This window comes from Parambassis ranga, chromosome 14 (genome assembly GCF_900634625.1).
Source record: "Parambassis ranga chromosome 14, fParRan2.1, whole genome shotgun sequence".
Classification (NCBI taxonomy): Eukaryota; Metazoa; Chordata; class Actinopteri; family Ambassidae; genus Parambassis; species Parambassis ranga.
The window spans coordinates 16,614,878-16,629,140 of NC_041034.1; the positions used below are offsets into that span (position 1 = coordinate 16,614,878).

Sequence of the window (14,263 nt, forward strand, 5' to 3'; positions counted from 1 at the left end):
TTCTTACTGTCAGTATTGTCGTTACTATAACAACTTCTATTGGCTCTTCATGTTTGTTGGAAACAATTTGATCCAGATAGCAAAATAAAAGTGAATGGAAAGGACAAAAACATAAAGGTTTAAAAAAAAATGTATTCTCCAGTTATTGCTATCTTCATAACAATCTGACGGCACCGGGAACCACAGACCCCCCCTCTATCAGTGACCTAACTCATGGACAGAGCACATGCAATGTTAAAGTGGAAGCTGTAAAAGCAAATTTGAGGTTTGTGGAATTTTCTTTGTCTTCGGTTCCTTCTTGGTTAAGAAAATGCACTTGCCTATTATACTGTTTCTTCAGTGTAAGATGATAACTGCTCCAATATTCTCCATAATACAATATTGTGCATGCTGGTGATGTATTTATACAGTAGCTTCAATTTATTAACTTATACTGTAGATGTTATGTATTCATATGAACATGGAATTACTAGACCTTAATCGGATTATTTTCTATTTATTTCTTTTTATTGCGATTGTTAGCTAGACATTATTTTAATCTGTGTTTTCTTTACTCCATTTGCTGAAGTACGCTATACCAAAACAGTGATTGTTAACAATAAATTGATCTGTTACGGACATCGCTATGGTGACATGCAGTTCTTGGTAAATGGGACGACCTGATGTTTGTGATGCTGACTTCAAATGTGCGGTCCAGACTTATTTTTTGTTGTTCAATCAAAAAAAAAAAGTGAGGATACAAGACAAATTAAAGTCCTATGTAGCAATACTGGTTTCAAACTAAGCACAAAAGTACTTTGATTAAAAATAGTTTAGTTTGACTCCTGACTTTTTATGTATCCTTAATTTTTATATAAAATAATTTGGCACAAATTATTTCAGGTAGACATTACAAGTGCTGACTGGATATGTGTCCATGGATGCACTATGACACCTGGAAAAAGCATTTCTGTTAAAAACTTACATCATCAGATCTTCTCCAGCAGGTCTTTGCACAGGTCAGGTCAGCTGACCTGAAAACTACAGAAACCAGTGTGGCTGTGATGACGTATGCCTCAATCCACTCGACTCTTATTGGGCTGTATGTTTTGTTGGCTGACAGGTGGATGAATTTAAAATCTGAAAAACACAAGACAATCACAATGAAAAACAATGCTTGTACAGTAAACACTGAACAAGGCAAAGGGAAAGCCTTCAAACCTCTAAATATAACTGCTTCCACAGCACAGACACCCACAGCGTGGTTGTGCTAACTGTGGGTTAAGGACTATTCCTGAATCAGGTCTACATAATAACCGTGATCCAACTCTATGAGGAGCAAACACAACCAGCATCTGCATCATCATACTGTACATGTGCTGGTTTCTTTGCTAATCTATAAATAGTCATGCTAGCAGCTCTGTGAAGCTTGGCCTTGGACATGCTAATCTTAGCGTGCTAACATGCTCCCTGTGATGCTGTTAAAATGTTTATGTTTAGCAGGTATGTTCACCTTAATGTCCTTTACTTTATGTGCTAGCTTGCTAGCTGCTGCTTTAGGTCTCCATCACCTGGCAAACACGACGGATGTGTGGTCCATGTACAAAAAAACAAAACAGGAAGTCAGGAAGGCCAACCTACTCCAGAAAAGCCCTCTGATTGGTCAACTGCGATGGATTGATGCTCCGCCCACCAATCAGTGACGCTGGGGAAGGAGAGGAAGGAAAAAGCATATCATGGCATGAAAATGTGTGTCTGCCACTAGTGCAGGATGAGTCATCAACATTTTCTAATAACTGTTCAGGAAATTAAAAACAATTACATATCATTAGGAATATGTATGAAATGACTTTATTGTCATTATTAGGCCAGATATTTGCATAAACTTATAGTGATACTGATCACCCACGATAACACAGTCACACATGATAACACTGAGAGTTCAGTCTTCATTAAAATTTACCACAAGGTTAGCAGGAATCAGAGAAAACAGACAGTGGGTGCCCTGATATCTGATTATAGGCGACGACTTTATCACTCTGCAATCAGTGATGCCAGACTGAAACCAAAACAAATAGCAACCATCTGAGTAGCATCATAAATTCCTGATTCAGTATGTATCATTCATAAAACACAGACAACCTCAATCTAACTGGGACCCAATCTCTCATGAAAGGTTTCTCATGTCTGTGCAGGTAAACTGAAAACACATCAAAAATACATAGATGTGTTCATTGATGACATCATGGCAGTGATGAAACACTGGAAGCCGATGTCAATCAAATGCTGCAGTTTGTCAAATTAACATCTTCGGTCTCAGAGGGAGAGGTAATTATTGGAAACAGCTGGTGAGCACTAATTGGCCGGAAGGCAGTCAACACTGGCACAATCCTGAGCTGTTGCTAAGGAGAGGAAAACACACACACACACACACACACGCCTGCTTTCATCAGATCAGGATCTTTTATGATCCAGTGTTTCACAACATTTAATGAGTCCATGATGAAAATGGTTGTTTTTTAACAGAAATGATGCCTCCCTGTCAATAATTAACCATTATATCAGATGTTTCAAAATTAATATCAATTGTATTAATCTGTTTAGATTATTGAGCTGTTTATATTGGTGGGATTATTCTCCTACAGTAAAGAACAGTAGCTCTATGATTGGCTGAGAAGACAAATATATTTAGTCTAAATGTCCTAAATATACCCACCAAAATGAAAAAAGCTGATGACATCAGTAAATGGTCAGAATGATTCGTGCTGTCAGTCCTGACCTAGTAGGTGGATTAATCTCAGTGAGAACAGGGTGTTGCTGCCCAGCCCGGCTGTGAGCCTGCTCTGATCCACAGCTGTTGCTGTTGTTTGACTCTTATCAGTGCTGGACTTTGGTCCATACACCTTCTATAGTAATATCATATCAGCCTTATCAATGAACACAGTGTACCACACCAACAAGTGGTAATTATTAAAGATGGTTAAGTTATCGCCATTAGTGTCAAACTCTATTAGGTGTGAAGTAGGAAGCTAGGTATAGAGCCCATAGAGGCCACAGTTTTTGACAGTTCCACATGGACCTCTTAGCCACGGAAACACTGCTCTGTATGACAGACCATTGTTATGGAAGCAGCTCTGATCACTGTGGAGGACTGCATACAATCATACTTTAAATTTTATATATTTATTTATGTAAAGGACTTTCAACCCTTCAGAAAATAACATCAGAATCATTTTAAAACTATTTTTAGACTCCTGCAGTGTGAGTTAGGGCTAAAACATGGACCTTGGAGTGTAGATTATGAAGATAGATGACATGACATTGCCTCGAAAGAGAAGGAAAAGTATCTCAACGGCAGCACGGAGGTACGGTGGTTAGCACTGTCGCCTCCTGGTTCGGTTCTGGATGGGGCCTCTCTGTGTGAAGTTTGCACGTTCTCCCTGTGCCTGCCTGGGTTTTCTCTGGGTGCTCCGGCTTCCTCCCACATTCTAAAGACGTGCTTGTTAGGTTAATTGGTGACTCTAGGTGTGAGTGTGAGTGGTTGTCCGTCTGTGACCTGTCCAGGGTGTTACCCTGCCTCTCACCTGTAGATAGGCCCGGTGACCCTGCACTGCAGGACAAAGCGGGTTCAGATGATGGATGGATGATCAGGGAAGATTATGAGTCTGTGCAAGTGGATGAAATTACTGTGACTTTTATGATAAACACTGTGATGTGTCACAAAGGTGTATTTTACCATATTATTGAATCCCAGCAGCAGCTTAAGATTCAGGCCCCTGCTGCCATTACACTCACCACAGGTTCCTAATACGTCACATCAAAATATTGACACAATATTTCAATGACTTTGTTTCTATTCACATTTGTTAAATATTGGCCAAAAGTGATCCTATTTAGGATTACAAAGCACGCCTATGTTAATGCATCTGTCTCCAGCCTGAGTGCAGGGTAGATGTGGAGATCACACAGGAGTCCAATCAGCAGCTCCGTAGCTAACAGCTCCTCAGGCACTCAGCTGCTTTAAGAAGTGAATAGCTCCTGGATTGATGGGGATTGGCATGAATAATTTAGGCCTGCATTAAAGTGGAAGGAAATGGTGAGTCATGGCAGAGGAAAAGTTGAAATGCTAAGTGGTTTAGAGACTGCTACCTCATTTTAAGACAGCGTCTGCCTGGCTTTCATGGACAGCTTCCAAAGCTCAGTGGATACACACCATCCATGTTGCACTGCACACATACAGTATGAACATATAAATCAGGCTCATAAGATGAAATGATGGAGTAACTAAAATCAAGCTAATGACAGCTAATAGTTGGTCTATTAGTCAGTGCAGGTCTGGAGCCAGTACAAAACCCCACCAGTTCATGTCCGCTGCTGTGTAACCATACAACATGCTGGAGGCTCAGTGCATAGCAGAGCGTTCTATTAATAGATCTCCCCTGCAGCTCCGGAGTCAAGAGTAGAGTTAGTATGTGCATTAGTGGGCAGGCACGCAACATGAATGACTGGAAGTTGACAGGGGGGGAAGAAAAAGAAGTGATGTAAACACCCAGCCGTTCAGAACATCACCGGTCGTGCTGCTACAGCTTTCCTTCCATCCCGCTCCGACTGGTGTTCAGCTGTGAGGAGTATTAACAACACTGCCTTCATACCAGCAGCTGTACACTGCATTGATCACAACACAGTTCTATAGGGTTTGTTGATGGTTGCGCTGACCTAGTTCCATATTCTGACCATTGATTTCCTACTTACACTATAGATATATAAAATAGATATATATGCAGTATGCAGAAATGTGACCTGATAACATAAATATCAGACAGAATCACATTGTATTCAAAAGAAATCAGACCTAAGAAGTGAGTGAGTGCGCCTGGCATTCAGAGTTATGTAACTCCCATGATAAACAGAGTTCCTGTGGAGGGTCAGCCATGCTTCAGTATAGAAAACAGCAGATAGTACTTTCAAAACTGCACCAATCACATGTAGTTTTCTCATTTAAAATATAAAGCAGACCTATGGAATTCACTTATATTATAGTTTTATTATGTCTGAAGTCTGTTTCTCACTATAAGACCTGCCATTTCTCTCTGCACTACATGTATCAACCTGATGGGGGCGCAGCAGAAGAACTCAGCAGATCATGTATGTCAGTAGCATGGATGTCTAATGTTCTCAAAATTTCACAGCAAATCATCTAATAGGAGGCGGTGACATTATCACACTGCAAGAATTTAGCCATAGATTCATATATGATAATTATCGGCTGTAACACACTCATCCTCACCAGACACTATCATACTTTTATTCTCCCTGTAGCATTTCAAATGACCTTGTTCAGTCAGGAGCAGAGAGCAAATCTCCATCAATGATGCATCTATCTGGACATGAATAATTCATCAGACACATTCTGTATGATGGAATTATGCAATTGGGGAGTTATGACACATTTCAGGGCAGATGCACAGCAGAGAAGACGACTCTGCTCCCAGCACATACGACAGCCATCTCATATATCAACGCCTTATCAATCCCTCTGTGAGCACCACCCACAAAAGTCACCAGATACGAATTCCTTTATAAAATAAACATCATCTGCACGTTATGAATATTATAATACACAATTGTTTCAGTGTCGCTCTCACTGACCTGAGAGGGGCGCTGTAATAAAAGGATGCAATATTAAAAGCATTTATTTTTAATAATTCCTAGTACACTGTGGCACAGAGCAGGGATCAGACAGCCTGATGGGGGCGCCATTATAAAACGTCACATGTTAAAAGGTAACAGTGATGAACATGAGCTGCCACAGTACTTTCTCATGTTGTGATTGCTGTATTCCTTTTTGCAGCTCAGAGAGTCTGCTTCAACATGGAGAGGAGTGATGTCATGCAAACAAAGAGCAGAAAAGAAGAGACTCATTATGTTGCGTTCTCTTTATTCTCTGCAGATCAAACCGGTGCTTTTCCAGTCCACAGAGACCACACTGTGATTACTAACAGGCAATGTTCTGTACTGAGCAGTTGTGTCTATGCTCTCATTGGATATCGGTTCCTTAATTCACATGATTGACGTCTGATTACAGTCTGCCTTGCTGTTGTCTTGAGTGGATCCAGAGAGGCAGCATAAAGGGAGGTTTACTTAGTTTAAATGGGGAAGATGTGTGTAGAAGAGAAAGAAATGTTTAAGTGGGGTTGTGCTGAAATTTCCCTTATTCAGATAAAGAGTGTAATTACAGCAGAAAGAGTAAGCATATGGCACTGGTGCAGATGTGTTTACACAGTGCACTCAGCTGGGGTCGCCTCATTACTAGAGATGGAGGAGAGAGAGAGAGGAGCAGCAAGGGCTGCTGTGCCCTCCTCTCCCTGGCATGTGAACAACTGGGGTTCAGGAGGAGCTGTAAGCTGCTTCCATTTCTTTTTGACACAAAGTATGCATGTGTGTGTGTGTGTGTGTGTGTGTGTGTGGGGGGGGGGGGGGGGGGGGGGTATGGCGCTGCTGTTTTTTCCTACTTCTTCACCACACCACCTTTGGTATCCACGTTGACAGGTATCGTGGTCTCTGAGGACTCGATGGCCTGCCTGATCAAAGGAGCCTCTATGGTCAGCACGCCCTCAGGAGACAGGGAGGATGTCACCTTTTCAATGTTAACTGTAGCAGGGAGCCTGCAGGGAACCAATGAGACACAGTGAAGTTAGACGTCTGCCACAGAGATCCTGCTTTGATGAAAAAGACATCGCTAACCACCACTTGATTAAAACATCAGATTCTGCAGCAGCACAGTGTGTCCTCTCAGTGTTGTGTTACGGCCCCTGGATGGCAGCAAAGCCCCATAAAAACTAGAAAAGATGAACAACAGGAGGCTGCTGCTGCTTTTCAGAGCATGAAATTTAGCTATCAGCCGCAGCCAGCCCTCTACAGGCCAGACAAACCCAAACCTAAAGCGACTCACAGCAGCAGAGCCACACTAAGAGAGCCACTGGAGTCACTGCACTGCCCCCAGACAACACACATTCAGCCTCACATCTGTAAACGTGAGTAATGCATCGCCATCTTCCTCCCTTTGACATACTGGTGAACTCTGGATACAGCTGATAATTATTGAGACACTTACGTGTATTTCCTGGTGAAGCATCTGGACACAAAGCCGTGCTCGTCCTTCCTCTCTTCATGCTTTCCTATGGACAAAAACAACAAACAACACACTAAATATGGTGGCTGTACCTTGTCATGACTCATTAAAAATGATACATATTTATCAAGAATGTCACTATTTTAAAGATTCTGGACACTTCAGTATGATTTGTTGACAAGCACAGGAGTATAATTAGGCTAAATCCGGCTCACTGATTAGAACACAAGGTACTTCAGACAGTTTACACAGCAGTCACATTCCCTGTGGCTGAGCATGCTGCTGGCTCACAGTTGTTACTATTTGTTAAATATAGTTGTCTCACCTGTGTTTTCACTGCTCAAAATAGCTGCCATTAAAAAAATATAACGCTAACACACAGTAGACAAAAAACAGTACACCATCTATAATTGAATTAACTATACATGTAGTCTACTTTAGCTGCTTTATATTTTACAGTAGATAATATAAGACTGCATTCAGACACAAAGGCAACAGTTAGCCAAGTCTGCCCTGCACCTTGAATGTGAAGCTAGTCAGCTAGTTAGCTTAACCCAAAGATTTATGAATGGAAACAAAACTGATAAGAAATCCACCAAATGAGTGACAGGTTATTTAAAATATGATCAAATTTGCACCAGCTGTGAACACAGTTTGCTCGTATTTTCAGTTTTAAATGCTATGTTATTGCCACTGTAGCTTCTTGCAATTTGCTGTTACACAGGATGAAGTGTTACATGAACATGAAGATGAAGAGCCTGCAGGCTGATGCAGACAGGGGAGTGGTGTCTGTAAACACTCAGCTCTTCATTAATACAGTGATTAGTTGCAGCTAATTGCAAGGACTAATGTCTTTGTTTAGCCCTGAGAAAAGCACTTCCTGTAATATACATATAGTAGAATATGCAATATGTTCAGCCTTCTTTATGCTAAGTTAGGCTAACAATTGTCATGAAAACCAATTGTGTTTCATCATGTTTGTTAGGCCTGTCTAACAGTTCATTGTGTGTGTGTGTGTGTGTGTGTGTAAAATTTGTGTCTGATGTTTTTTTTTTTTTTACCTCCCCGTGTGGCCGTACCAGCCACAGCAGATCTGACAGACGACAGGCTGGGATGCAGAAACACTGGCCTTCATTCAGGCTCTAAATACAGTATTATGTTTGTTGTGACAACGGGCTGATAAAGGTTGCTGTCCTCAGGGAGCTGTCTTCCACTCGGCTGAAAGACTGTGTGTGTATGTGTGTGTTTTTAATTTAGCCCACTGTAGGAGGGGTTGTTAGGTCTGATGTCGCACCTAAAATATAGAATCCTTCATAAGGCTGATGATGTCATCTCCGAACACACCAGCCTCACTGACACATGAGAAAGATGAGGTGGCACATTCCACTTGGACTGAATCCTTTGCTTTGTTTGTGTTCCTGACAAGGTCCAGTCTCTCAGCAGAGAGATGTTGAACATAGTCAGAGGCTGGACTCTGGACGTGGACATCATCCAGCACTCCTTTTAAAGCAGCAGACACAGCGGGTGAGTGGAGGCTTAATCCCCTGCTCTGACAGGGTGCTGCTTTATGAGAGATAAGAGGGAACGTGCAGCATGATCCCTCTGACACTTTGCCCAGGTTTGTTAGGTTTTACACTGTTCATCTGTGAGCTGTTGTAAAGTCTGCTTCCATGTGTTGAACTGTGTGTTGTTTTGCTAACTGGCGGGCTTGCAGCCAAAAGCCCCCACCCTCATGTGTCCCGGAACTCAGTATTGTCTCAAGATGTTATGTAAGTCTGCAGCAATGCTTCTGCCTGGCCCTAACAAAAAGCTTTCCTGCCTCTTTGTCTCCAGCAGGTTTGTGTCTTATATAAAAAGACAGACGCCTATAAACAGAGTGAGACTTTCTGCAAACATGTGAGTACTCACCACTGATTTCCACCACTCCGTCCTTGGTCTTCACCACCAGCTCCTCAGGTGAGAAGTGGTTGACATCCAGGGACACCTTCCAGGCGTCTTGGGTCTGTTTAATCTCTGACATGCCGCTGCTCATCTGACGGGACAGGGCCCGAGCCTGCTGGGCCATCATGGGGTTGGGGGTCATCATGGGGCTGGGGGTCATCATTGTGCTGGGGGACATCATGGTGTTGGGGTACATCATGGGAACCTGCGGCATCATGGGTGCGATCTCCGGAGCCAGGATGGAGGGCCTCATGTACCCCGGCCAGTGAGTGCTGGGGAATGTGGCGAAGTCCTCTGGCAGAGCGGGCATGCCGAAGGCCTGGTCAAAGATGCGGCTGCTCTGGTGCCAGTCGCGGAATGGGTCCCAGCTTGGGGTGCGGAGCAGGGTGAAAGGAATCCGTCTCTCAGTCATGGTGGGGCTGTGGTCAGGTGGGAGAGGAGTGCTGCTGTTTTCAGATGAAGAGCTTTTGCCTCTTTGTAAATGTTTTCCCAACATGCCGTCTCCCTCTCAGCTGAGGGCTTTTATACACACCGACACCACCCACCAACAGAGCCCTCCCTTAGCCCCCCCCAACTCACACCCCTGTCATGTTTTTGGAAAGTACTAGAATATCTATTTGTGGCAGACGTAGCACTCGAATGGAATCCAACAGGAAGGCCCTCCCCAGTAACAGCTGCCCAGCGCCCTGGTAAACCCTCCTGCTCCTCCCCCTCCTCCTCCTCCTCCTCTCTCCCTAAGTACCAGAAGAATCTGGGAGGCTGCCGTCAGCCAGGCCTGCTCAGCACATACAAACTCTGACTAAGATGTCATTTCTGTGATGTGATGCACAGCACAGCCAGGGTCCTGTCATTATCACAGTCATATAAACTACACACTGGACCAGTGTCAGTTTGGGACATGAATGCGAATGAATGTTACAGTCAGATAAATTCTGCTGTTATCAGCTGAGTGTCAGTCATCGTCATAGTCACTTTTTCATTTACGATGCTATTAACATCACAGTTTAATAAGCTGTGCTGACTCAAAGCTTCTGACAGACTGTCTCTGCCCTTATTATGTATCACACATACATCCCATCAGCTGCACACTGACACTCTCATGAGATGTTCTGTTAGAGATGTTCCTGCAGTGCACCCTGTCACTGTGCTTACAGGATCAGATACAGGGTGAGTGAGAGGATTCAGTCTCCTACAGACTCTGTGAAGGAATCACCAGCCGGTGTTTACCCCAGTGTGTCTGTCAGCAGGAATTCAGTTAGAAACAATTATTGTTGCTTTGGTTTTCTTACTAATCTTTATAAATGATGTGCCAATCAATGGATTTCCGCACGATCAACCAGCACTCAGCTTCTCTTCTCTCAGACAGCCCGATCAGTGAGACATTCTGGGTGACACCTAAAGTTTGCAGAAAAACAGCCTGTGCACATACCTCCTTCATTACTGTGAGGTGGAGTGAGCAGAGAGTGGGTTCACACTCAGTTCAAATCAGTTTAACTTCAACCTGAGGTGGACTGATAGCTGTGTGTGCAGCCCATCACTGTCCACCACTGCTTGAAAAGAAGGATGGAGAAAAACAACATGTTTTCCCATGGTGTCCAAATAACTATCAGGACAACGCTGTGTGTTTAGATGCTACAAGCATGCAAACACATTTCCACAGTGGACAGTTTCAGAGTATCAAGATGAACATCCTGGCGCCGTTCATGCAGCTCACTGTCATGTTTTGCTCGGACACTCGGTGGAACGGATTCATTGTTAATGAAATTAGTCAAAACGTCTGCTGATAAAACAGCCTGCTGGGCTTTCCACTGGTGACATGAAGCTGGTGGTGTGAGCAGATGTTGGAGCGGCATGCCTGTCTGTCTGATGTCACAGGGAAGCTCATACAAACTGGCATCTGAAAGCAGAGGCCGGGAGAAGAACATCTGGTCTTTGTTACTTAAATGTTTTCCAACAGGGTTACATGGCTGTACATCACAGCATAGGTCCGAGCTATCTGATATCTGTCTCCCTCCTGGGCGGCCTGGAGGCTGCAGGAGCCGGAGAACATTCCAGCTCAAGTTTTGAGTCACGTCTGACAAGTACTGGAAGGTTCTCCTCAGTGCCATCTGTAGGAAAATGATATGCCCAGCAGCTGCACTTGAGAAACACAGTGACACCAGGGTTTGATCGTTTCCTCTTTGTTTCGGTTTATTGTCAGGTATAATAACTTGTACAATACAAAGGAGGAATTTGAACTGAAAGGGCAATGCTATATTTGGAATAAATGAACAGCTTTTCAGAGTATCATAGATGAGTTTACACCGGGAATGCAAACTGTGTGTGCATGGTATGAGGCTGGATGAATGGTAAGGAAGACTTGGGGTGATCCCTGATTGTAACCATCCTACTGAAGCTGCAGACTGGCCTGCTGCTGTCTCACAGATTCTCCTGATGCTGGTAACCAGGGGACCTCAAAAAGAAACGTGGCATGGCCCATGATGCAAGGGGTTAAAGAATGTTGCCTTCACACATGGAGGGCTGATCCCTCCCTCCTCAGTACAGGCAGAGCCACAGGGAGTGGGCCGGGGGGGTTGGATGGGGTGGGGTGGGATCATGGCAGTCATGTGGGCGAAGGCTCAGATCTTCTAATCATGATAGTAAGCCCTCGCCACAGTAAACCCCCCCTTTTTTTGTGTAAAACATATTCCCTATTTTTAAACTGGAATACATTTGTAGCAATCTCATCTTCAAAGCATGATCCAACTGCTGTACAGCCAAAAATAATAAATACATGAAACAATAAATAACACAATAAATAAACAAATAAATACAGTAGGTTCATAAATAGCCGAGGAGACTCGGATGTGTGCATGGAGACTTTTTTTTGCGAACGCTTTTTCCTGCACAGCACCGCACAGCAGCCCCAGGTGAAGCTTACAGTGCAGCACATATAAATAATAATGACCTCACTGATCTTTGCAGAGGAGGTGCACACACGAACACACACTCACACACTCACCCACACTCACTGGGCTAGCTGAATAAACATAATCATTTAAACAGGAAAGATTAAAAGTACATAATACAGTCAGTCAGAGGGGTGGGGTGGGGGCACCCTTCATCTTCATCAGGTTCTCTCCTGATGCTTCATGCTAAACAAACCTCCTCAAACTATATGGAATATACAGTGCATAGTTTACAAAGCCAGAACGTAGGAGTTCACATCTATACAGATGAACCTATACAATACAGTTTTCATCATAAAAAAAGTTCCTTGTCTGTTTTTGCTGCCTAATTTGTTCCTCTTTTGTTCTCAGGTTTGTTGATCTGTGTGCTTTGATGAACTGGAAGTCTTTGTGGGAGGAGTACATGGTCAGGAGGGAAGAGAGAGTGAAATGTACAGTAAGCTGTTTTCTTTTGATGTGTCCTCTTTTTTTATCATCTACTCTGCTCCTCTTTCTAGGATATATATATATATGTTTATATTCTATTTATACAGTAAATAGTTGTTATGAATTGATTTTTGGTTGCTTTGTGGAAGATGAGAAACAAAGTGCTAACATACAGAGAGATTTGTTCTTTGGGCTCAGCCAATTCATGTAGTTGGAAAGCCTTTTCCTTGAATACCTTATATATGTGAAGTCATGAACAGTGACAGCCAATTCCATAATGTGCTATATTAAAAATACATTTCTCCTCTTTGATCCAGGCTCTGTGTGAGAGATATACTGGTCCAGGATGGAGGAGTTTGGACCCTGGACTGTAGAGCAGTGCAGCCACGTGACCGGAGTGCAGTAGGTTTACCAGCGCTTCTGCTTTGTTTGTCTGTTTCCTGTCCCGTACAGGTCGTGGCGGTCAGAAGCCCGGGCTGTTGTAGCTGCTGCGGCTGTAATAGCTGTGGTGGCTGCGGGAGCGGCTCCTGCTGCGGCTCCAGCTCCTGCTCTGGCTGCGGCTTCGGCTTCGACTCCAGCTCCGGCTCCGGCTTCTGCTGTAGCTCCGGCTGTGGCTCCTGCTGCGGCTGTAGCTGCTGTGGCTTCGGCTGCGGCTGGACCGAGACGGGCTGCTGTCGTAGCTGGATGATGAAGGACTGGGCCTGTAGTACGGGATGGGCCTCTTTCGAGCGCTGAGCAGAGAGGATGGAGAGAGGACATTACAGTTAGTGCCAGTTAAATGCATCCATCAGTAAAACACATGATGTGTTAAGTTGGTTGGTTTAGAACAAATCAGTGTTAGGCCACAGAAGTGGTAGATCAGTACAGGATCTGAAAGAGAGCAGCTAGGTGGGTTAACCTCCCCATCCTCCACACACACTCACACTGTGATCACACACACTCAGCAGAAAAATGCATGTTGTTAGTCGAAGCTTAAGCTTGGATTGCCTTGTTAATAGCCACCCTGGAAGTGCTTCCTGTAAAGTAATTAGCTGTTAGTTCCCAAAAGAACCCATTCCTCTCAGTGGAGGCCAACACTCAGAGAAAAAAATTAAGAGTCAACTGTGTGGGGAGATAAACGCTATCAAGGTAACCCTGCTGCTACAAGGTGTGTTTCACCTCATCACTCCAGCAGCGTTGTAGATAACTCCACCTTTTGTTCTCTGTATCTGCTGTGGGAATCCACAGCCCGCGCAATGAGGGGGTATCCTCTTAATTCCTTGATAGCATTTTAATCTCTGCATCCCTGTGTTATAACATTAGTGCATAACTGCAGTGGGGTGTAGCTTTAGAGTCGATGTGAGGTTCAGGAAGGAGATGGAAAGAGCAGACAGAAAACAAAATAACAGGAGAAAGCCAGGTTTACTCAGGGGAGTTCTGATGGTTCGCTGTTCAGCCGAGCTTCAGGAGTCAGACTAGCGGGGTCCTGCTGCACGGCAACTGTTACCAGGGTAACTAGCCTGCAGCGGCTGAGTTCAGCAGCATCCCGTTGTCTTGGCGTCAGGACCTTTAGGACTGAAATGAAAGAACGCAAGGTACACACATTTCACCCATGTCTATTTACACCTGGAGAAGGACAGACGTGAAGCAGGGAGCCGCAGATAGACTTCTCACACTGGTGTGGGACGCTTCTCCCTTTCATTGGCAACAAGTCTCATAACAATACGGTTTAAAGTAGTCAGAGAAGAGAAGAATAAATGAGCTCTCAACTTAATAAATGGTTTCAAGCAAATCATTCTTTCAAATTTAATTGAACAATAAATTAACAGCAAATCAATACAAACAGACAAAAGCCATC

At 43.8% G+C, this 14,263-nt stretch overlaps 2 protein-coding genes across 3 annotated transcripts in view; both read right to left on the reverse strand.

Annotated features, from left to right (window-relative positions):
* Positions 1–5,897: 5,897 nt before the first annotated feature.
* Positions 5,898–9,561, reverse strand: hspb1 (heat shock protein, alpha-crystallin-related, 1). The gene is made up of 3 exons (XM_028422330.1): positions 9,020–9,561; positions 7,094–7,157; positions 5,898–6,644 (listed from the first exon to the last, which is right to left on the reverse strand). The coding sequence occupies exons 1-3, from the start codon at positions 9,546–9,548 to the stop codon at positions 6,488–6,490; spliced, it is 750 nt and encodes a 249-aa protein (XP_028278131.1). The 5' UTR covers positions 9,549–9,561; the 3' UTR covers positions 5,898–6,487.
* A 1,767-nt stretch (positions 9,562–11,328) lies between these two features.
* srrm3 (serine/arginine repetitive matrix 3) overlaps positions 11,329–14,263 on the reverse strand; it is a 63,854-nt gene continuing 60,919 nt past the window's right edge. Inside the window, exons 14-15 of one of the 2 annotated variants that reach the window (XR_003671734.1) lie at positions 13,832–13,980; positions 13,048–13,157 (exon numbers count right to left, since the gene is read on the reverse strand). Coding sequence is in view for 1 of the 2 variants with exons in the window: in XM_028421631.1 (XP_028277432.1) it covers positions 12,890–13,157 (268 nt within the window). In the remaining variant the exon portion in view is untranslated. Of the gene's footprint in view, positions 13,158–13,831; positions 13,981–14,263 lie in introns of both variants that reach the window. The other variant, XM_028421631.1, reaches the window with a different exon arrangement.

What these genes read in the sequence shown, in the direction of transcription:
- hspb1 (XM_028422330.1), bottom strand. Translation starts at nt 9,548, where the DNA reads ATGTTGGGAAAACATTTACAAAGAGGCAAAAGCTCTTCATCTGAAAAC. An exon ending in CGGAGTGGTGGAAATCAGTG is followed by an intron (nt 7,158 to 9,019) that starts GTGAGTACTCAC and finishes TTTTGTCCATAG; the next exon opens with GAAAGCATGAAGAGAGGAAG. An exon ending in TGCTTCACCAGGAAATACAC is followed by an intron (nt 6,645 to 7,093) that starts GTAAGTGTCTCA and finishes GGTTCCCTGCAG; the next exon opens with GCTCCCTGCTACAGTTAACA.